The sequence below is a fragment of the Micropterus salmoides genome, unplaced genomic scaffold (assembly GCF_014851395.1).
Source record: "Micropterus salmoides isolate LMB-PRFRI ecotype aquatic unplaced genomic scaffold, ASM1485139v1 Ms_hic_scaffold_18, whole genome shotgun sequence".
Taxonomy (NCBI): Eukaryota; Metazoa; Chordata; class Actinopteri; order Centrarchiformes; family Centrarchidae; genus Micropterus; species Micropterus salmoides.
In genome coordinates, this window is record NW_024040928.1 from 17,289,963 (window position 1) to 17,304,220 (window position 14,258).

At 39.8% G+C, this 14,258-nt stretch overlaps 1 protein-coding gene across 1 annotated transcript in view; it reads left to right on the forward strand.

The window, feature by feature from the left end:
- LOC119909357 (monofunctional C1-tetrahydrofolate synthase, mitochondrial-like) overlaps positions 1-14,258 on the forward strand; it is a 30,951-nt gene continuing 16,693 nt past the window's right edge. Inside the window, 17 exon segments of the mRNA XM_038727545.1 lie at positions 1-16; positions 523-557; positions 675-796; positions 1,571-1,671; positions 2,356-2,492; positions 3,032-3,143; positions 3,770-3,837; positions 3,927-4,024; positions 4,249-4,422; positions 4,691-4,827; positions 5,361-5,407; positions 5,991-6,098; positions 6,506-6,580; positions 7,140-7,242; positions 8,725-8,801; positions 10,081-10,221; positions 11,682-11,750. Of these exon segments, the coding sequence (XP_038583473.1) occupies positions 1-16; positions 523-557; positions 675-796; positions 1,571-1,671; positions 2,356-2,492; positions 3,032-3,143; positions 3,770-3,837; positions 3,927-4,024; positions 4,249-4,422; positions 4,691-4,827; positions 5,361-5,407; positions 5,991-6,098; positions 6,506-6,580; positions 7,140-7,242; positions 8,725-8,801; positions 10,081-10,221; positions 11,682-11,750 (1,620 nt within the window).

Here is a 14,258-nt window from a genome sequence, read left to right on the forward strand (position 1 = left end):
ATGATGTTCGCCTGCTGTTTGTGGTTGTGTGAAGTGTCAAGGTAATCAGTGCCTCGCATAAGCGTTTGTTTCATTTAAACTGCATGTCATCATATATATCTACTGTTACATGGCTATTCCTTGATCTTAATTGATTGAGTCAGTCGTTAGATTCTTTTTTCACTCCATGGTATTTTCAAACCAAATGTAACTGGCACTGGGAAGCAGCCTCTCGTCTGTGGCTCTCTTTGCCCAGTTGGGAGTTGACGCGTGGTTATAGAAAGAAAGAACCCCTGGGAATAGCTCACACATTTCAGCTGACATTGGATACCTGGCTAAAGGACCACCATGTTCTGCTGATCCACTGCTCTACTTTCACACATCTTTCTTTTTCAGCCCCCCTCCAACCTATCTCTTCTCTCTCTGTGATTACTATCTATTTTATCACTAGTACTGACCTGACTTAAATGAGCTGTTTTGAACTTTCCCTTGTTCTTAATCAGTACTTCATTCTTAAAAGATCACACATAATTAACCTTTTAGGTGTGAAGGCTGGGGTTTCTGTGGACCAACAGACAGTACTATACCAGCATGTGTGATTTATAGTCAACTATTGCAACCCTGGTTGCAAATACTTTGGACTTTCTCTACAAAAATTCTCGTGTGTGTGTGGGTGTTGTTGTGTATGCGTGCAGATTGTAGAGGAGGTGTTGAAGTTGAATGAAGACCCCAGGGTGCATGGAGTCTACCCACCTCCCCCTGCTTCCCTCACCAGTCGAGTGCTGAACACACTCAAACCTGAGAAGGATGTAGACGGGTAAAAAACCTGCACTAGCTAACTTGTATCATTCATTCAAAACTGTTGAGTTTTCTACTCTCACAAAGAGAGGCACAACAGTGAAGAGCATAGCTCTTCCAAAAAGCACAAGTTCTTCACTGTGTTGATTTAGGATGGTTGTCTCTTTTAATTAATTTCCTTTAAAAGGACTTGACATGCTATATGTGGCAGTAGATATTTTAAGCAGCAGTCAGCCAGGTATCAGTGGTTGTAATTCTCTGTCCCAACAGAGATAATTGCATTTACTCACATGGTATGTCAAATTGGCCCAAATCAGAAAGGGCTGCACAGAATTAAGACTGTGGAAATGGAGGCAGACAAGTGAATGACAAAATTAGCAAAGCACCCTTCATAATCACAAATGAAAGAGAATTGGTTCAGTCAAGGACAAATTATGTAAAGAAAATTCACAAAAAATGGTTACAGTTGTCCCATGAAAAGCCGAGTATTTATTTTTAGTGTTTGATAAAGATTTTTTTAACCAGTAATCATAGATCTCTGTCCAATAATAAAATCTAAAACTACTCAAATGCTGCTCACCAGTGTTAAGCTTTACCAGTAACTCATAAATTATGTGCCTCATGTGTATCCATATTTAAATTTTACCAATGTACTTGATGCTGTTCATTCATATCACTTAACAAAACAACCTTTAACCTGTAAAAAGAGACCAACTTCCAGGGAGAAAATTATCCATTAAATTTGATTATGTTGAAAATTAAATATATTATATTTATGTCCATTTTGTTTTAGGATATCAGATTTGAATTTGGGCCGTCTGGTACGAGGAGACCTGAGCAAAGGCTTTCTGCCACCCATAGCCAGCGCTGTCCTGGATCTCCTGGAGAAACATGGTGAGTTTCTGGGAAGGGAATTCAGTCCCTTCAGTCCCTGAGGCTGGGCTGTAACACATGGAAATTGCTTAACTCATGAAAGGTAAAGGAAAAACTTTAGAAACACTTTAATATGTGTAGCTGTAACGGTGCTACATGTGCTTCTGAAGGGACTCGTTACAGAGACGGCACAGCATGGAAAGTGATTGCTGACATGCTAACCAGTTTTGTACTATTTACTACAGTAATACTATAAAGTATACTCTACCAAATGTACTAATTTTGTTTGTTGTTGCAGTTAGAATAGAAGAAATGAATGTACTTTACTGTTGAATACTAGCAGAAAATGATACTATACTTAAATGACTGATGATGAATTTCACGTAAACTGCAACTTTGGAAGACCCTTGTCAATTTTAAATTTCATGTGTGGATAGGTTCACGGTTATTCTCAGTTTCTCTGAAACAACTGGTATAACATAGATGTACAACTAGATTCACCAACATGTTTGTCCAGTTGTAGTGGTATTTGGGGGTGGTACATTTCAAAAAGATAAAGTTTATGGTTATTATATTTGAAAATGTACCACATATCAGCATGCCTTATCTGTAATTATGACAGCAAAGCCATTTCCATCCATGTTCAGACGCTCAGTATTTTAATAAATGAAGCATGTCCTAAGGTTGCATTAAACCTTTCTACAGATGCTCCTTTGGAAGGGAAAACTGTGTTGCTGGTCGGAGGAGAAGGAGCACTTGGGGTAGCCCTGCAGTGTCTGATTGAAAGAAGTGGAATGGTAGCACTCAAGAGCCATTGGCACTCCAAGAACCTACAGAAACAGGTGTTTGTATATGATTCTTTCTTTATTTTCTTGATGTTTTTTATTTACCCAAAATATATTTTATAAATGTACGTTTTTAATCATTCACCCCCCTGTAGACTTGAAAGGTGACTTTTGAGAATGATTTGTTTTGAAAGGCCTACCCCCAAAGCCATCACTTTACAACTGATTATTTGTCATCCACTTCTCATCCTCCATATACTCATCATCTGTTTTCATTGTTCACTTGCGCCAGTTACAGTATGTGCAGTTTTAGTGGCTGGCCACATGGAGTCAGTCTCTGCTTTTTTAAATGTAATGTGATCAGCTGTAACAGAGCTAACTTGAACCGTTTAGGTACTGGTAATTAAAAGTTATATATATTTTTTACTCGTCAGTCACATTTGACTGCATGATTTTTTTAGGTTAATTTGTCATAAGTGTTTATGCCCTTTTACACATACAAGACATAACACACTTCTAAACTCTAAATCTTCACCTCTTTAGTTTTTGCTTCATAGCTGTTTTTTTTAATTGCCTTTCCTTTTCTTATTTCCTAGGTGATGCAGGCTGATGCTGTGGTTCTGTTAGGGGCAGGAACATTGGATGTCCCACCCACCTGGGTTAGACCAGGGGCGGCTGTCATCTGCTGTGAGCCCACCCTGAAGACAGGTATTGTAGACTATATTGTGACAGCCATCGCATTCACTTTGCATGGGCTTGAGCTCTTGTGGGGGGGGGGGGGTGGCAATTAACACCTGTTTGCTTGGATTATAAACCTTGCTGCTGCACAATCCTGTTTGCTGCTTACCTTTCATTCACTGACACTCACTTACAGTGCTGTCTTCCTTTCACTCGTCTCATTCGCTCCGGTAAAATATATAAATTTTAAGCAGTAGCTCATGACGGGCTTCGATAGTAATATTTTTCAAGTTATTGTGTCAAAGTTACAAATTCCAGTATTCTGACAGCACTAATATAGACATACTAGTGTAGTCAAGATTTAAAATATAGTATAATACAGTATTTGGCTTTTCTTTTTTTTTTCAGCATGAGTGACATTTCTTGTTCATCAAATATAAATTATAGAATGACGTGTAGCATTACTCTTTATTGTATAGACAGCCTTAGCAAGTTTTCCCCCTCTGCTGCAGTTGTGAGTTACATACTGTATGGTGGGACGCAGCATGTGTCCTCTGTTTTTCATATCTTTGTACTCTGTCCAACTCTCGTTTCACATTTGGAGCTGCATGTTTTTACTCAGCATGAGCATTAATCATACTGTTTTTTTGTTTCAGATGAACATGCTATTAAGATGTCCTCAAAATCTGGTTTAGGAAACCTCATAGCAGCTTACAGAACCCAGGTGATTCTCTTTGTTTCTGACTCCGTTCTCGCCCCGTTCTGTCTTCAGTGTTCTTTAACTTGTTCTTTCTCTCCTTTTTTTCTGACTAGAATGTGGTGCGTAGTTGCAGTCGGTGGCTCCAGGAGCAGCAGTACCAACCCTGGCGTCTGCGTAGCCTCAAACTGCAGCCCCTGACCCCTGTACCAAGGTGAAGACCCTCATCTACCACTAATAGGAATTTTAACTGAATCTACCTGAATGCAGGATCTTTTTTTTTCTGAATGTAGTATTCTTTTCTCATGCCATACAGTTCTGAGTTACACCTGCACCTATGTGAATGTTATATGAAAGAGGCTGAGCGTAGTGTGTAAAAATAAAAGACACTGTGTACATATTTGATTCTTTAAAATGATTCTGTTCTGTGGTTATCAGTGACATAGAGATTTCCAGAGCTCAGACGCCTAAGCCAGTGGACCAACTGGCTAAGGAGATTGGTCTGCTGCCAGAAGAGCTTGAGGCCTATGGCAGGAACAAAGCTAAGGTCCGACTCTCCCTGTTAGACCGTCTCCACACACAACCTGATGGGAAATATGTCCTGGTTGCCGGGTGAGCATGACTTACTAATCAACTGAATCCTTTTCCTTAATTATCTTATTACTTCAGTGCCCCAGAGTGCTTAAATTTGCAATGTGAAAGAAGTAAGCCCTGCTGATCCTTAGCCATGGGAACATCGCCAAGGAATCTTTCTACATCTAAGCATATTGTTTGGCTGCAGACTGAATGTGATTATGACATCAATGTACATAGACTGAATGACATTATTCATGCCAAAAATATGAAATTCAATAATTTTCTGTGTTTTCTGTATGTCTAGTATAACTCCCACCCCACTGGGCGAAGGTAAAAGCACAGTGACCATCGGCCTGGTCCAGGCCCTGTCTGCCCACCTTAAGCTCAACTCCTTCGCCTGTCTCCGACAGCCTTCCCAGGGACCCACCTTCGGAGTTAAAGGTCAGCAATGAATACTTAGGTCAATGTGCTAACTGTACATGACATATCATGTCTGAAAAGTATGCTTTCACCTCTCTGTGTTCTCTCTGCATTACACGGTAATACAATACATTAATATTTTATTTTGACGATAATCATACCAAAACTAATAAGTAGTAGTTTTCTTACTCTATTATTTTGTAAGAAAACTATTACAGTGAATAAGAACTTCAGTTACATTCTTTAAGGAGGTGTATTTTCATGACAGAAAGATGTCCAACTGTTTCACATGGTGGATGTTTTTAGAATGAAACTCCTAACAATGTGTGGAATTTGAACAAAGCCAGAGACAGGCGCCCAAATCAGCAGTTAGGAATGTGTCAAGTAACTGTTTGATAAGCTATCTTTGTCAGCATGAGCCTAGTGTTTCATACCCTGCTACATTTTTTGCTGGGGTGGAGCAGTTCACCCAGTCCTGCACTCAGCATTCCTCCTTTGTGTGTCCCTGTCCTGTTTGTCGGCCTCTGACTGTGCTACCTCTTCTTTGTGCCTAGGGGGAGCTGCAGGAGGGGGATATGCCCAGGTCATTCCTATGGAGGAGGTAAGATACACAGACGCTCTGAGTGCTCCCTAACAAGACTAGCGCAGGCTTCAAAGACCTAAGACATGCAGAGACTCACACCAGTTTATATGAAAGCGCATAAATACACACACACAACCCCTGGGGCTGTGGCATAATATTGCCTGTGACTAAAGGCACTGTCCGTGAAGGCCAGGAGGGAGGGTGGTTTTGAAGCTTCCGACACATAAGGCAGTGTCCTTTTCTCATACCAAAACACAAGCTTTGTTGAGCTTTTTCCTTCTACCACTCTTTCTTCTCACTTCCTCACAATGTTTTGTTTCCTTTAAATCGAGGGGCTCATACCAAACAGACAGAATATGTGTCATAATATTTTTAAAGACCTAAGTAACAAAGTCAAAACTCTGAAGCCACATTTATCTTGTGATACCAAATGTTGTGATTACAACCCATAAACCCCCATTGTTAGAGGTTTTTATTTCCACTGGGGCCATCCAAACCATTACAGGAGAGAGTGCTTTTGATTATTTTGTGTAATCACTCACCTCTCTTTCTCTTTTTCTGTTTGTTCTTTTGCTTTTGTTTTGGGTATCTTGCCCTTCAGTTCAACCTCCACCTGACTGGTGACATACATGCTATCACAGCAGCCAATAACTTGGTGGCAGCAGCCATCGATGCCAGGATGCTCCATGAAGCGACGCAGTCAGACAAGGTGACCATGTGGTGTCAGTCAGTAACAAACGCATTCTTACACTGCCAAAAAAAAATAATTTTATCACATACTGTATATAATTAGTTTATAGCCCTGTTTTTGGCCCATTGCCCATACCTCAGATGGTGAACCTCCCCATGTGTACATACTACAATCTTATCTTGTTATGTCACTAAAGATTCACAGGGAAGCCTGGGAAACAATGTCACAGAGACAATTAATAGTAGCCAATCTACGTAAGAGCATGCCATTTATGTCTCAATTACATTTAGCAGTCCCAACCATGACATCAGTCAACAGTATTCCATTAAAGAAAACATTCTTATCCCCCAAGGTGCTATTAAATGTACTGTATATGCAAATACACTCATGAATTGCATGTAATTGTTTTGTCTTATATATTCAAGGCCCTGTTCAATAGACTGGTCCCTTCAGTGAATGGAGTCAGAAGGTTTTCACCCATCCAAATCTCCAGGCTGCGAGTAAGTCTAAACACTGCAGTGGCAGCATCACTAGTGGGAAAAAAAAACACTGTTGTCCACTAGGGGACCCCAGTGAGCCTATCTTTTAAAAGGACCCTCTCTCCCTCCAACATGTCACCATCAGCAAATGTTAGTTTATATCTTACGATCTGTTTTTATGTCTACGAATAATGCTGTTTTATGTAGGGTGGATGAAGAATAATAATATCAAGTCTTAACAGATAAAATACATATGGCAGATGTTTGAACATAAGTCAACTCAGTATTTCCCTTTCCTGTTGCATTAAAAGCCTCTTAATGGATACAGTGAGAGATGTATATAGTGTAAGAGTTGTATGTGTTTTTCAAACACAGCACTCCCAGTGAACCTTTTGAACCTCTGTAGTCCTTGTAGTCTGGAATTGCTTTTACATGCCGGGATGATCATGTGTCCAGCTGATACTGACATAGCTAGAAAGATAGATTGTTTGCACCACTACTATCTAGCAGCCAAACATTGCACTTTTCCAAAAAGACGTACAGACAGTCCCTTAATCTTCTTTCTCTCTTCTAATTTCAGCGTCTAGGGATCAGTAAAATAGACCCTGCATCTCTCACACTCCAGGAAGTCAGCGCCTTTGCACGTCTTGACCTTGACCCTTCCAAGATCACCTGGCAGAGAGGTATCTATAGATATCTACAGCAATTCATTCTGCACATTACTTCCGGTTTCTACCTTCTAATAGTGAAGGGCAGTGATATTGAAATGCAGCCTTTTTATATGTTCTCTTTTTCCCCTTTAGCCCAAACTAATAAAGACAACTTGTATGTCTGTGAAATATTAAGTAGGATTTGTGTTTGCTTCTTCATCCAGTGTGGATTGTCATTCCTTTGCTTCTTTCACATAAAACTAGTGTTAAAATTAGAGCTTCTCCTGGAACACACGTTTAAACTAAATCAAAATGTTTTAGCCTTGTTTTTTTTGGTATGCAGTGTTATTTACAGAAATGTGTGATTTACTAAAATGGTGATTATATGGCATTGGTTGTGTCAACCACACAGCCACAAACATCTTAGAGATGTTTTAAATGGGACAATAATATGAAAAATTATATTTTATGTTTGGTTTTATAGTTCATACTGACATGAACTCTCTCAACTTTCCCTTGTCAATGAAACGGTAAGGCTTGTTGCACCATGTATGACTTTCTACAAGCACAGAGTCATAATAATGATCAAAATATCATGACTATCACACAAATCTAATTTACATTAAGTAAGACCAACATCCCATGGTTCATATTCAAAGTCTTTTATGAATTCATTACTAAAGAGTGTCACATGCAATCTTGAATTAGAATGCATTTTCCATTTTTTATATAGGGAAACTTAATTGCAGTATGTTGGTATTCGCAAATGAAAAGTGGCCACTACAGCGCTCTCTGGCCCTTGTGTTCATATTGTATTAACACATTTATTGTAAAAGCGTTGCAGTCATCAGTCACAGGAAAATAAATGTGAGTATGGTAGGAGTGGAAGTAGCTATCTCAGTGGTAGCTGTGTTGGTTTAAAGTTGTCAGTGACAACAACCAGCCGGGTTCTGCTATGACTGATGTGGTATTTACTCTAGTGGCTCCAGAGGGCATTCTTATAAGTTGAACCCTGGAGATTAAAAACAGATTTACCACCTAATGGTATGTCGGGGCAACTATGTGTCTGTGTTCATGAAAGACACCATGTTTTTTCTCTTTCCCTTTCATTACTTTAAACTAACATGAGGATAGTGTTTGACTAATGTGGTTCCCATGCTCATTGTATTAACAGTGAAGCCACAGAGTAACCAATTTCTAGCCACCTTACAAGTGAAATTTAAAGTAGGAAATCCCTCATAGCATAAGCACATGCAGTGTGTCTTATGTGTGTGTCTGTGTGTGCAAGCCTGTGGATGTGCATTGGTATCTATTTATGTGTGGAAATTGATTTTTACAGTCTGTCAGGTTCAGGCTGTAAAGACAAATCTTTTGTGTCGACGAGTCAGGTTAAGTTGTTTTTATTACTTTATTTAAAGTTTTGCCTGTCATTGATGCTATGCCAGTTTTCATACTTAAAGTAGTATATTTTGCGCGAAATTTACAGGCCATTAAATGGCATTTTTGTCTTTGCAGTTGTTGACACAAATGACCGTTTCTTGAGGAAGATCACCATCGGACAGGCAAGCACTGAAAAAGGACAGATCAGAGAGGTATGCAGCATTCATGCCTTCACAATCTTGATTCTTGAATTTATGACGTAGTTTTAAAATATTTGTCACCCACCGGCTTGGTTTGTGTATTTTTATGATAACCAGAATATGACTGCTTCTGCTGCATCAGTTTGGGACTGAGGCATCTACTAATGCTAATATGTTACATTCCTGTTCATTGCAAATATATTCTCATTCACTCACAGTATGACAAACAGTGATATCACTGCAGTGTTTCCATTGCAGAGGTTTTGCATGAGCATGGGTCTAATATTATTATAAAGGTGGCACGACATGTCTGCATTTTTAGGGATTCATACAGTAAGTGTATAAAAACTTTCCCATGCGGGGACACAGACACACTCCCCTCCATCCCCTCCTCTGTCTAGGATAAAGATGCATTTCACCCATATGTCTGTAGTAATGACAGCCAAATGAAATCCTGTAAATAAACACTTCACCTCAATGGGAAGCAAGCAGGCCTAAGTGAAAGCAAATGTTTAAGTGAAAAGAAAAATGACCCACCCTTACACACACACACACACACACACACCTGGAACAGTCTCAGAGCTAGTTCAGCATATGCTTGCATTTACTGCCATTAGTTTGTCCATTCTGTTTCCCTTTCACTCCTCTGTCCTCCACCTTTCTCCATCTCTGAATCTCTGGAGCTCTCAGGATACACTATAGCCCCTCAGGGTTTTATCACCGGGAGTGGGAATAGAAATGTTTTTCCTTGGTGGATTGATGTGGTTTGAGTTATGTTTTAGTTTTTGGTGATGTGGAATGGAGACTACTTTGGTTTTCTGTACTCTTCCCTGTGAATGGACTTGTTTTCTCAAAAATCAATACAGTAAATTTCATCAAAAATAAGTTTAACATGTTCATAGTTTTAATTAAATAATTTTTCATAAAGTCTAAAACAAGGCCATGTTCATAAGATTCGTATAATCTTGCCCATGTGATAAAGCTGGTGACTATGGTCAGTGGAGAGTTGCCAGCTTTCTTCCCACATTGGTCTTCAGAGTCAGTCAGGGATAAAACATATCATTCACTCTCAAAACTATTATTCTTTACTGAGCTGTCACCACCTTATAAAACTAAGTGACATATAATTTATTGTGAAAGTGTAAACATATTGCTTTGCATCGTAGCGGCAAACTTTCACACGATTTCACACAATAGTAGCCGATTTGTATGTTCATATCCACCAACTCCAAGCCACTGAACAAGTACTTTGTTGTTTACATTGTATGATTTTCCTGTTCTCACACTCCAGACTGGGTTTGACATAGCAGTTGCCAGCGAGATCATGGCCATCCTGGCTCTGGCCGACAGCCTGGAGGACATGAAAAACAGACTGGCACGCATGGTGGTGGGGACCAGCCGCTCTGGACAGCCTGTCACCGCAGAGGACCTGGTGTGTGTTACCGTGTCTTTTCATTAAGAGGGTGTGGGAATTTTAAATCGTTGCTACATCTCAGAATTTCTACCGTGAAAGTGTTAAATCAACTCCAGTTTTCTTTTTTTTAGTTCAGATAAATGAAGAGACTTTCTGTGTCATCACCATGCAGAAAGAACTGTAAAAAGTTAGGTATGTTATGTATTGAACAGTCCTACATTTTTGGTTGGGACATCTGTGGCGTTTTGTATGCTGCTAGGAATTTTTCCAACCCAGGGAAAAAAGGCCACAACAGCTTCTTAAATCCCAATTGTTAACAAAATTGTAGTGGCTGACAGAGATTAACACGCTGCAGCTTAAGAAAACGCAACATATAAACAAACAAAGAAATTCATGAAATCATCACCACTTTGACCACACATACATTACATAAAAAAACTATATTGCCACTTTGACAACCGATGCATGGTATAAAAAAGCATGCTGCAAATCCACTGCAGGCAATGATTAGTCAAAATAAGTCTATTTTAGTTTTAATATTATGATTATGAGATTCTTTATTATTCGAGCTACCGTCTAAACAACTAAACTTCTGTTGTGTTATAAGTTCCAACATAAGTCAACTCAGTATTTCCCTTTCCTGTTGCATTAAAAGCCTCTTAATGGATACAGTGAGAGATGTATATAGTGTAAGAGTTGTTCCGTTATTATGTAGGACTTGCAGTGTTCATCTGCTTGCTTGTGTTTTCAAATTGATTGAGAGAGTGTTGTCCAAGTAGTGACAATCTTCTTATTCTTCTGCATTTGCTTGTGTTGGTCTATTTGCTTGTATTTTCTTATATTGCAGTGCACTGAGCAGTCATCTGGCAGTCATCTGAAATCTTGTGTGTTTTTGTTGACACGTGTATAAAACATGTGAAACAGGACCCCACATCGTCATCATTTAGTCTCTGCTGTCAAACTTGCCGCTTCGAATTTTCCTCTTTTCAAAACAACACATCTAATCTAGGTGTAACGTGCGACTATGATGCTGAGCAGAGTTCACCAGATCCATCTGTGGCGTCAGCTGGCATTGGTTTGGCACAGAAGACTGCAACCTATGTTGTTTCAGAGCCGTAGAGGAGGATCCCCTATAAAGTTACATTAGTCTTTCTGATTAGTCTGGATGCAAAAACATCACTACACCTCAGAGCAAGCCCCAGTGAGAATATGGCGTGTGTGTGTGTGTGTGTGTATATGTTTGTTAGTGTGTTCACATTGCTGACGACAAGGCATATTTTGAGACACAAGCTTTACTTCTGCTGTTAAAGCGTAAAGGACAGAAACCTACAAATGGACTGTAGTGCCATTTATCATGTGTAGTTGACAAACATTTGAGCGTTCTTGTATTAGGGACGTTCAGTTTTTTGTCTGACTCCTAACAACTTGCTCTTGTTTTCCAACCAACACCTTCATATTTCTTTCTTCCTCCCCGTCAGGGTGTGAGTGGAGCACTGACGGTGTTAATGAAAGATGCCATCAAGCCCACGTTGATGCAGACCCTCGAGGTGAGACACACATAACCCCACTTAAATACTCATTATCCTGCTCAACTGAGCGTCTTCTGGTAAAATTCTTGCAGAATAAATAGGCTGGCCGTCCACAGGGACATTGGAATTGTGTAGTAGACCTACCTGTACTTCTGCTTTCAGATAAAAGAAAGAAGGAGAAAAGAGTTCTCCTCTGAGAGCTTTTAAGGAGTGATGATCGATTGGCCTCATCCTCCCAAGGCTCTTTATCTTAATAGCAAGTTGGCGGTGTGTAGAGGGCAGGTGGAGCTCTCAGACAGGAGGCCAGCATATCCAGATTCACACTGCCCTAAGGAAACAGTTTAATTTGACGACTGGTGTGGACCTATACCATAACTCTGCCTCGCGCTACATCTGGCTTTCATTTTGCTTTTGAGACTTTACCGTTAGATGAATGGACACTCGCACATAAACAATTCTTGCATGTGCACAAACACGCATATGCATTTACCATCAGTGACCCTAAGTTGTCCCTGTGCTAGAGGGATGAGCCCAGCCCTGAAAGTGATGGTTGGAGATGTGGAGAGGAGTGGGGTTTGGAGGTTTTAATGGATTGAATGAACCGATAACAAACCAAACATCTAGTCTTAATCTTTGGCCTTTCTGGTACAGCAAAAGCCAACTTAGAAGAAGCACTGCATTTATAGGAGGCCGGCCCATTAGCTAACTTATCCACTAAAGGATGAGGATGTAGTCTTTGAAATCGACCATGTAGCCTGGGCCTGGTATCATTCACTTCTTTCAGTCCTTATTGTGTCAGTAGGCATAAAATATTTGCTTTTTTACCGTTTACAGTTCTAATATTTGCAACCTTTTAAACCTTCTATGGTGCAAACTGAATATCTTTAGGCTTTAGACTGTTGGTTGGACAAAATAAGACTTTTAAAATTGAAATAACCAGCAGACAGATTGATAATGAGTATACTGTCAGTTACATCTCTATATATCGTATTCTGTGTAAAAATAATATTTGTTTATAAATTATTAATATTAATAATTATTATTGGTCAGATTGACTTGGCATTTATCTGTTGAACCAGTGTAAATGTTAAAAAAACATGAACACTGCTAGTTACCCAGTTCACTCAGCATAGTGAATGGAAGTGGCTCTAAACCTGGGGGTTGGACTCTGTACGTACAGGCGAAGGCCGTCTGGTTTATTTTTTATGTTGATGCTCTCAGTGTTTGCTTTTCTCACTGGGAGTCTGAAACAATGGGTGGTGGGCCAATGGTTTGCTGTACCAGCAAAGTGTATTTTTCTGTTGGATTGATTTAAGTCATTAAAGTTTACAATGTTAGCAGTCATGCTTCTGCTAATTGTTTTTGTAGTAGGTCTATTTTTCGTTATGTTTGTTCCTTCTTGGTTTTGAGCAGAAAGCTTGATTACATGGCTGCTGGGTGGGGAAAATAAATACAGGCTGGATGTTTTCAAGTGTGTAGAGGGGGGTGGAGTGTTTCATAAAGCAGAGATTTGGTAACTTTCTGTTTTTTTGGAGGAAGCATTGCAGCCCTGTTCTGTGAAACCATTTCCTGTGTGTGTTTCCTGTGATTCTGGTTAGGGAACTAGTATTGGGACCAACCAGGCATCAGAGCTCCATGAGAATTTTCCATTGAGCTTGAACGCCTGTGTGCCCTTTATGCCCTCCAGGCTCGTGATTGTGTGTGTTGATATACAGAAGCACACATGAGAATAGATGTGCCATATGGAAGATAGTGAGTGTGTGTGTAAGAGTGTGCATTTCTGTGTTGTTTCACATGGAGAATGGTTTGGAGCACAAGAGGAAAAGGGATAGTTTTTAAACCCACTCCCTCTGTCTATTAAGCAGACCTCAGTTATTCTGTGCATTTTTTTTAAACATCCTGTCTACGTGGAGTTTCGCCAAACCGCATGCATCTTTCCATGGGTGAGGCAATGGATCATAGCATAGCCAATCAGACGTGTGAACACAGGCTTTCAGGAATCCTTGTGTTTGAAAATCTAGGCTTGGGAACATTTTGTTAATGTAGCACTGATGTGCAGCTTGTGTAGTGGAGGGTACAAGAGATGCACATGAAGAGGAAAACAGTGACATGATCTGAATTTTCCTGTTTTTGTTCATTTGCCTAGTCTTCATAATCCTCTTGTCCACCAGTTGAAGAGGTTACACACTCGACTTTTCTATTATCTTCACGTGTTGCGGCTTATTTATTTCCTGAATCGCAGTCCCTAGTGTAAGGATGTGGAACGAGTGTAGAATGTGAACTGGATCGAGTGAAAGTTCAGAAGTTACGTTGAAATCTACATAATGTGTGACGTGTGTTAACGTTCCATCAGAATAAAGAAAGAAACATTGTATTGAATTGATAAGGGTAATAAAAGGATGTTTTTGGATTATATTGTGCACTCTTTCTCTCTTTTTCCCTTTTCCTGACACTTTCTCTTCATGCAGTTAGATGCTGCTGTAATCGGTATCACTAGTTTACATAGACAAATAGACAAGTGGCAGC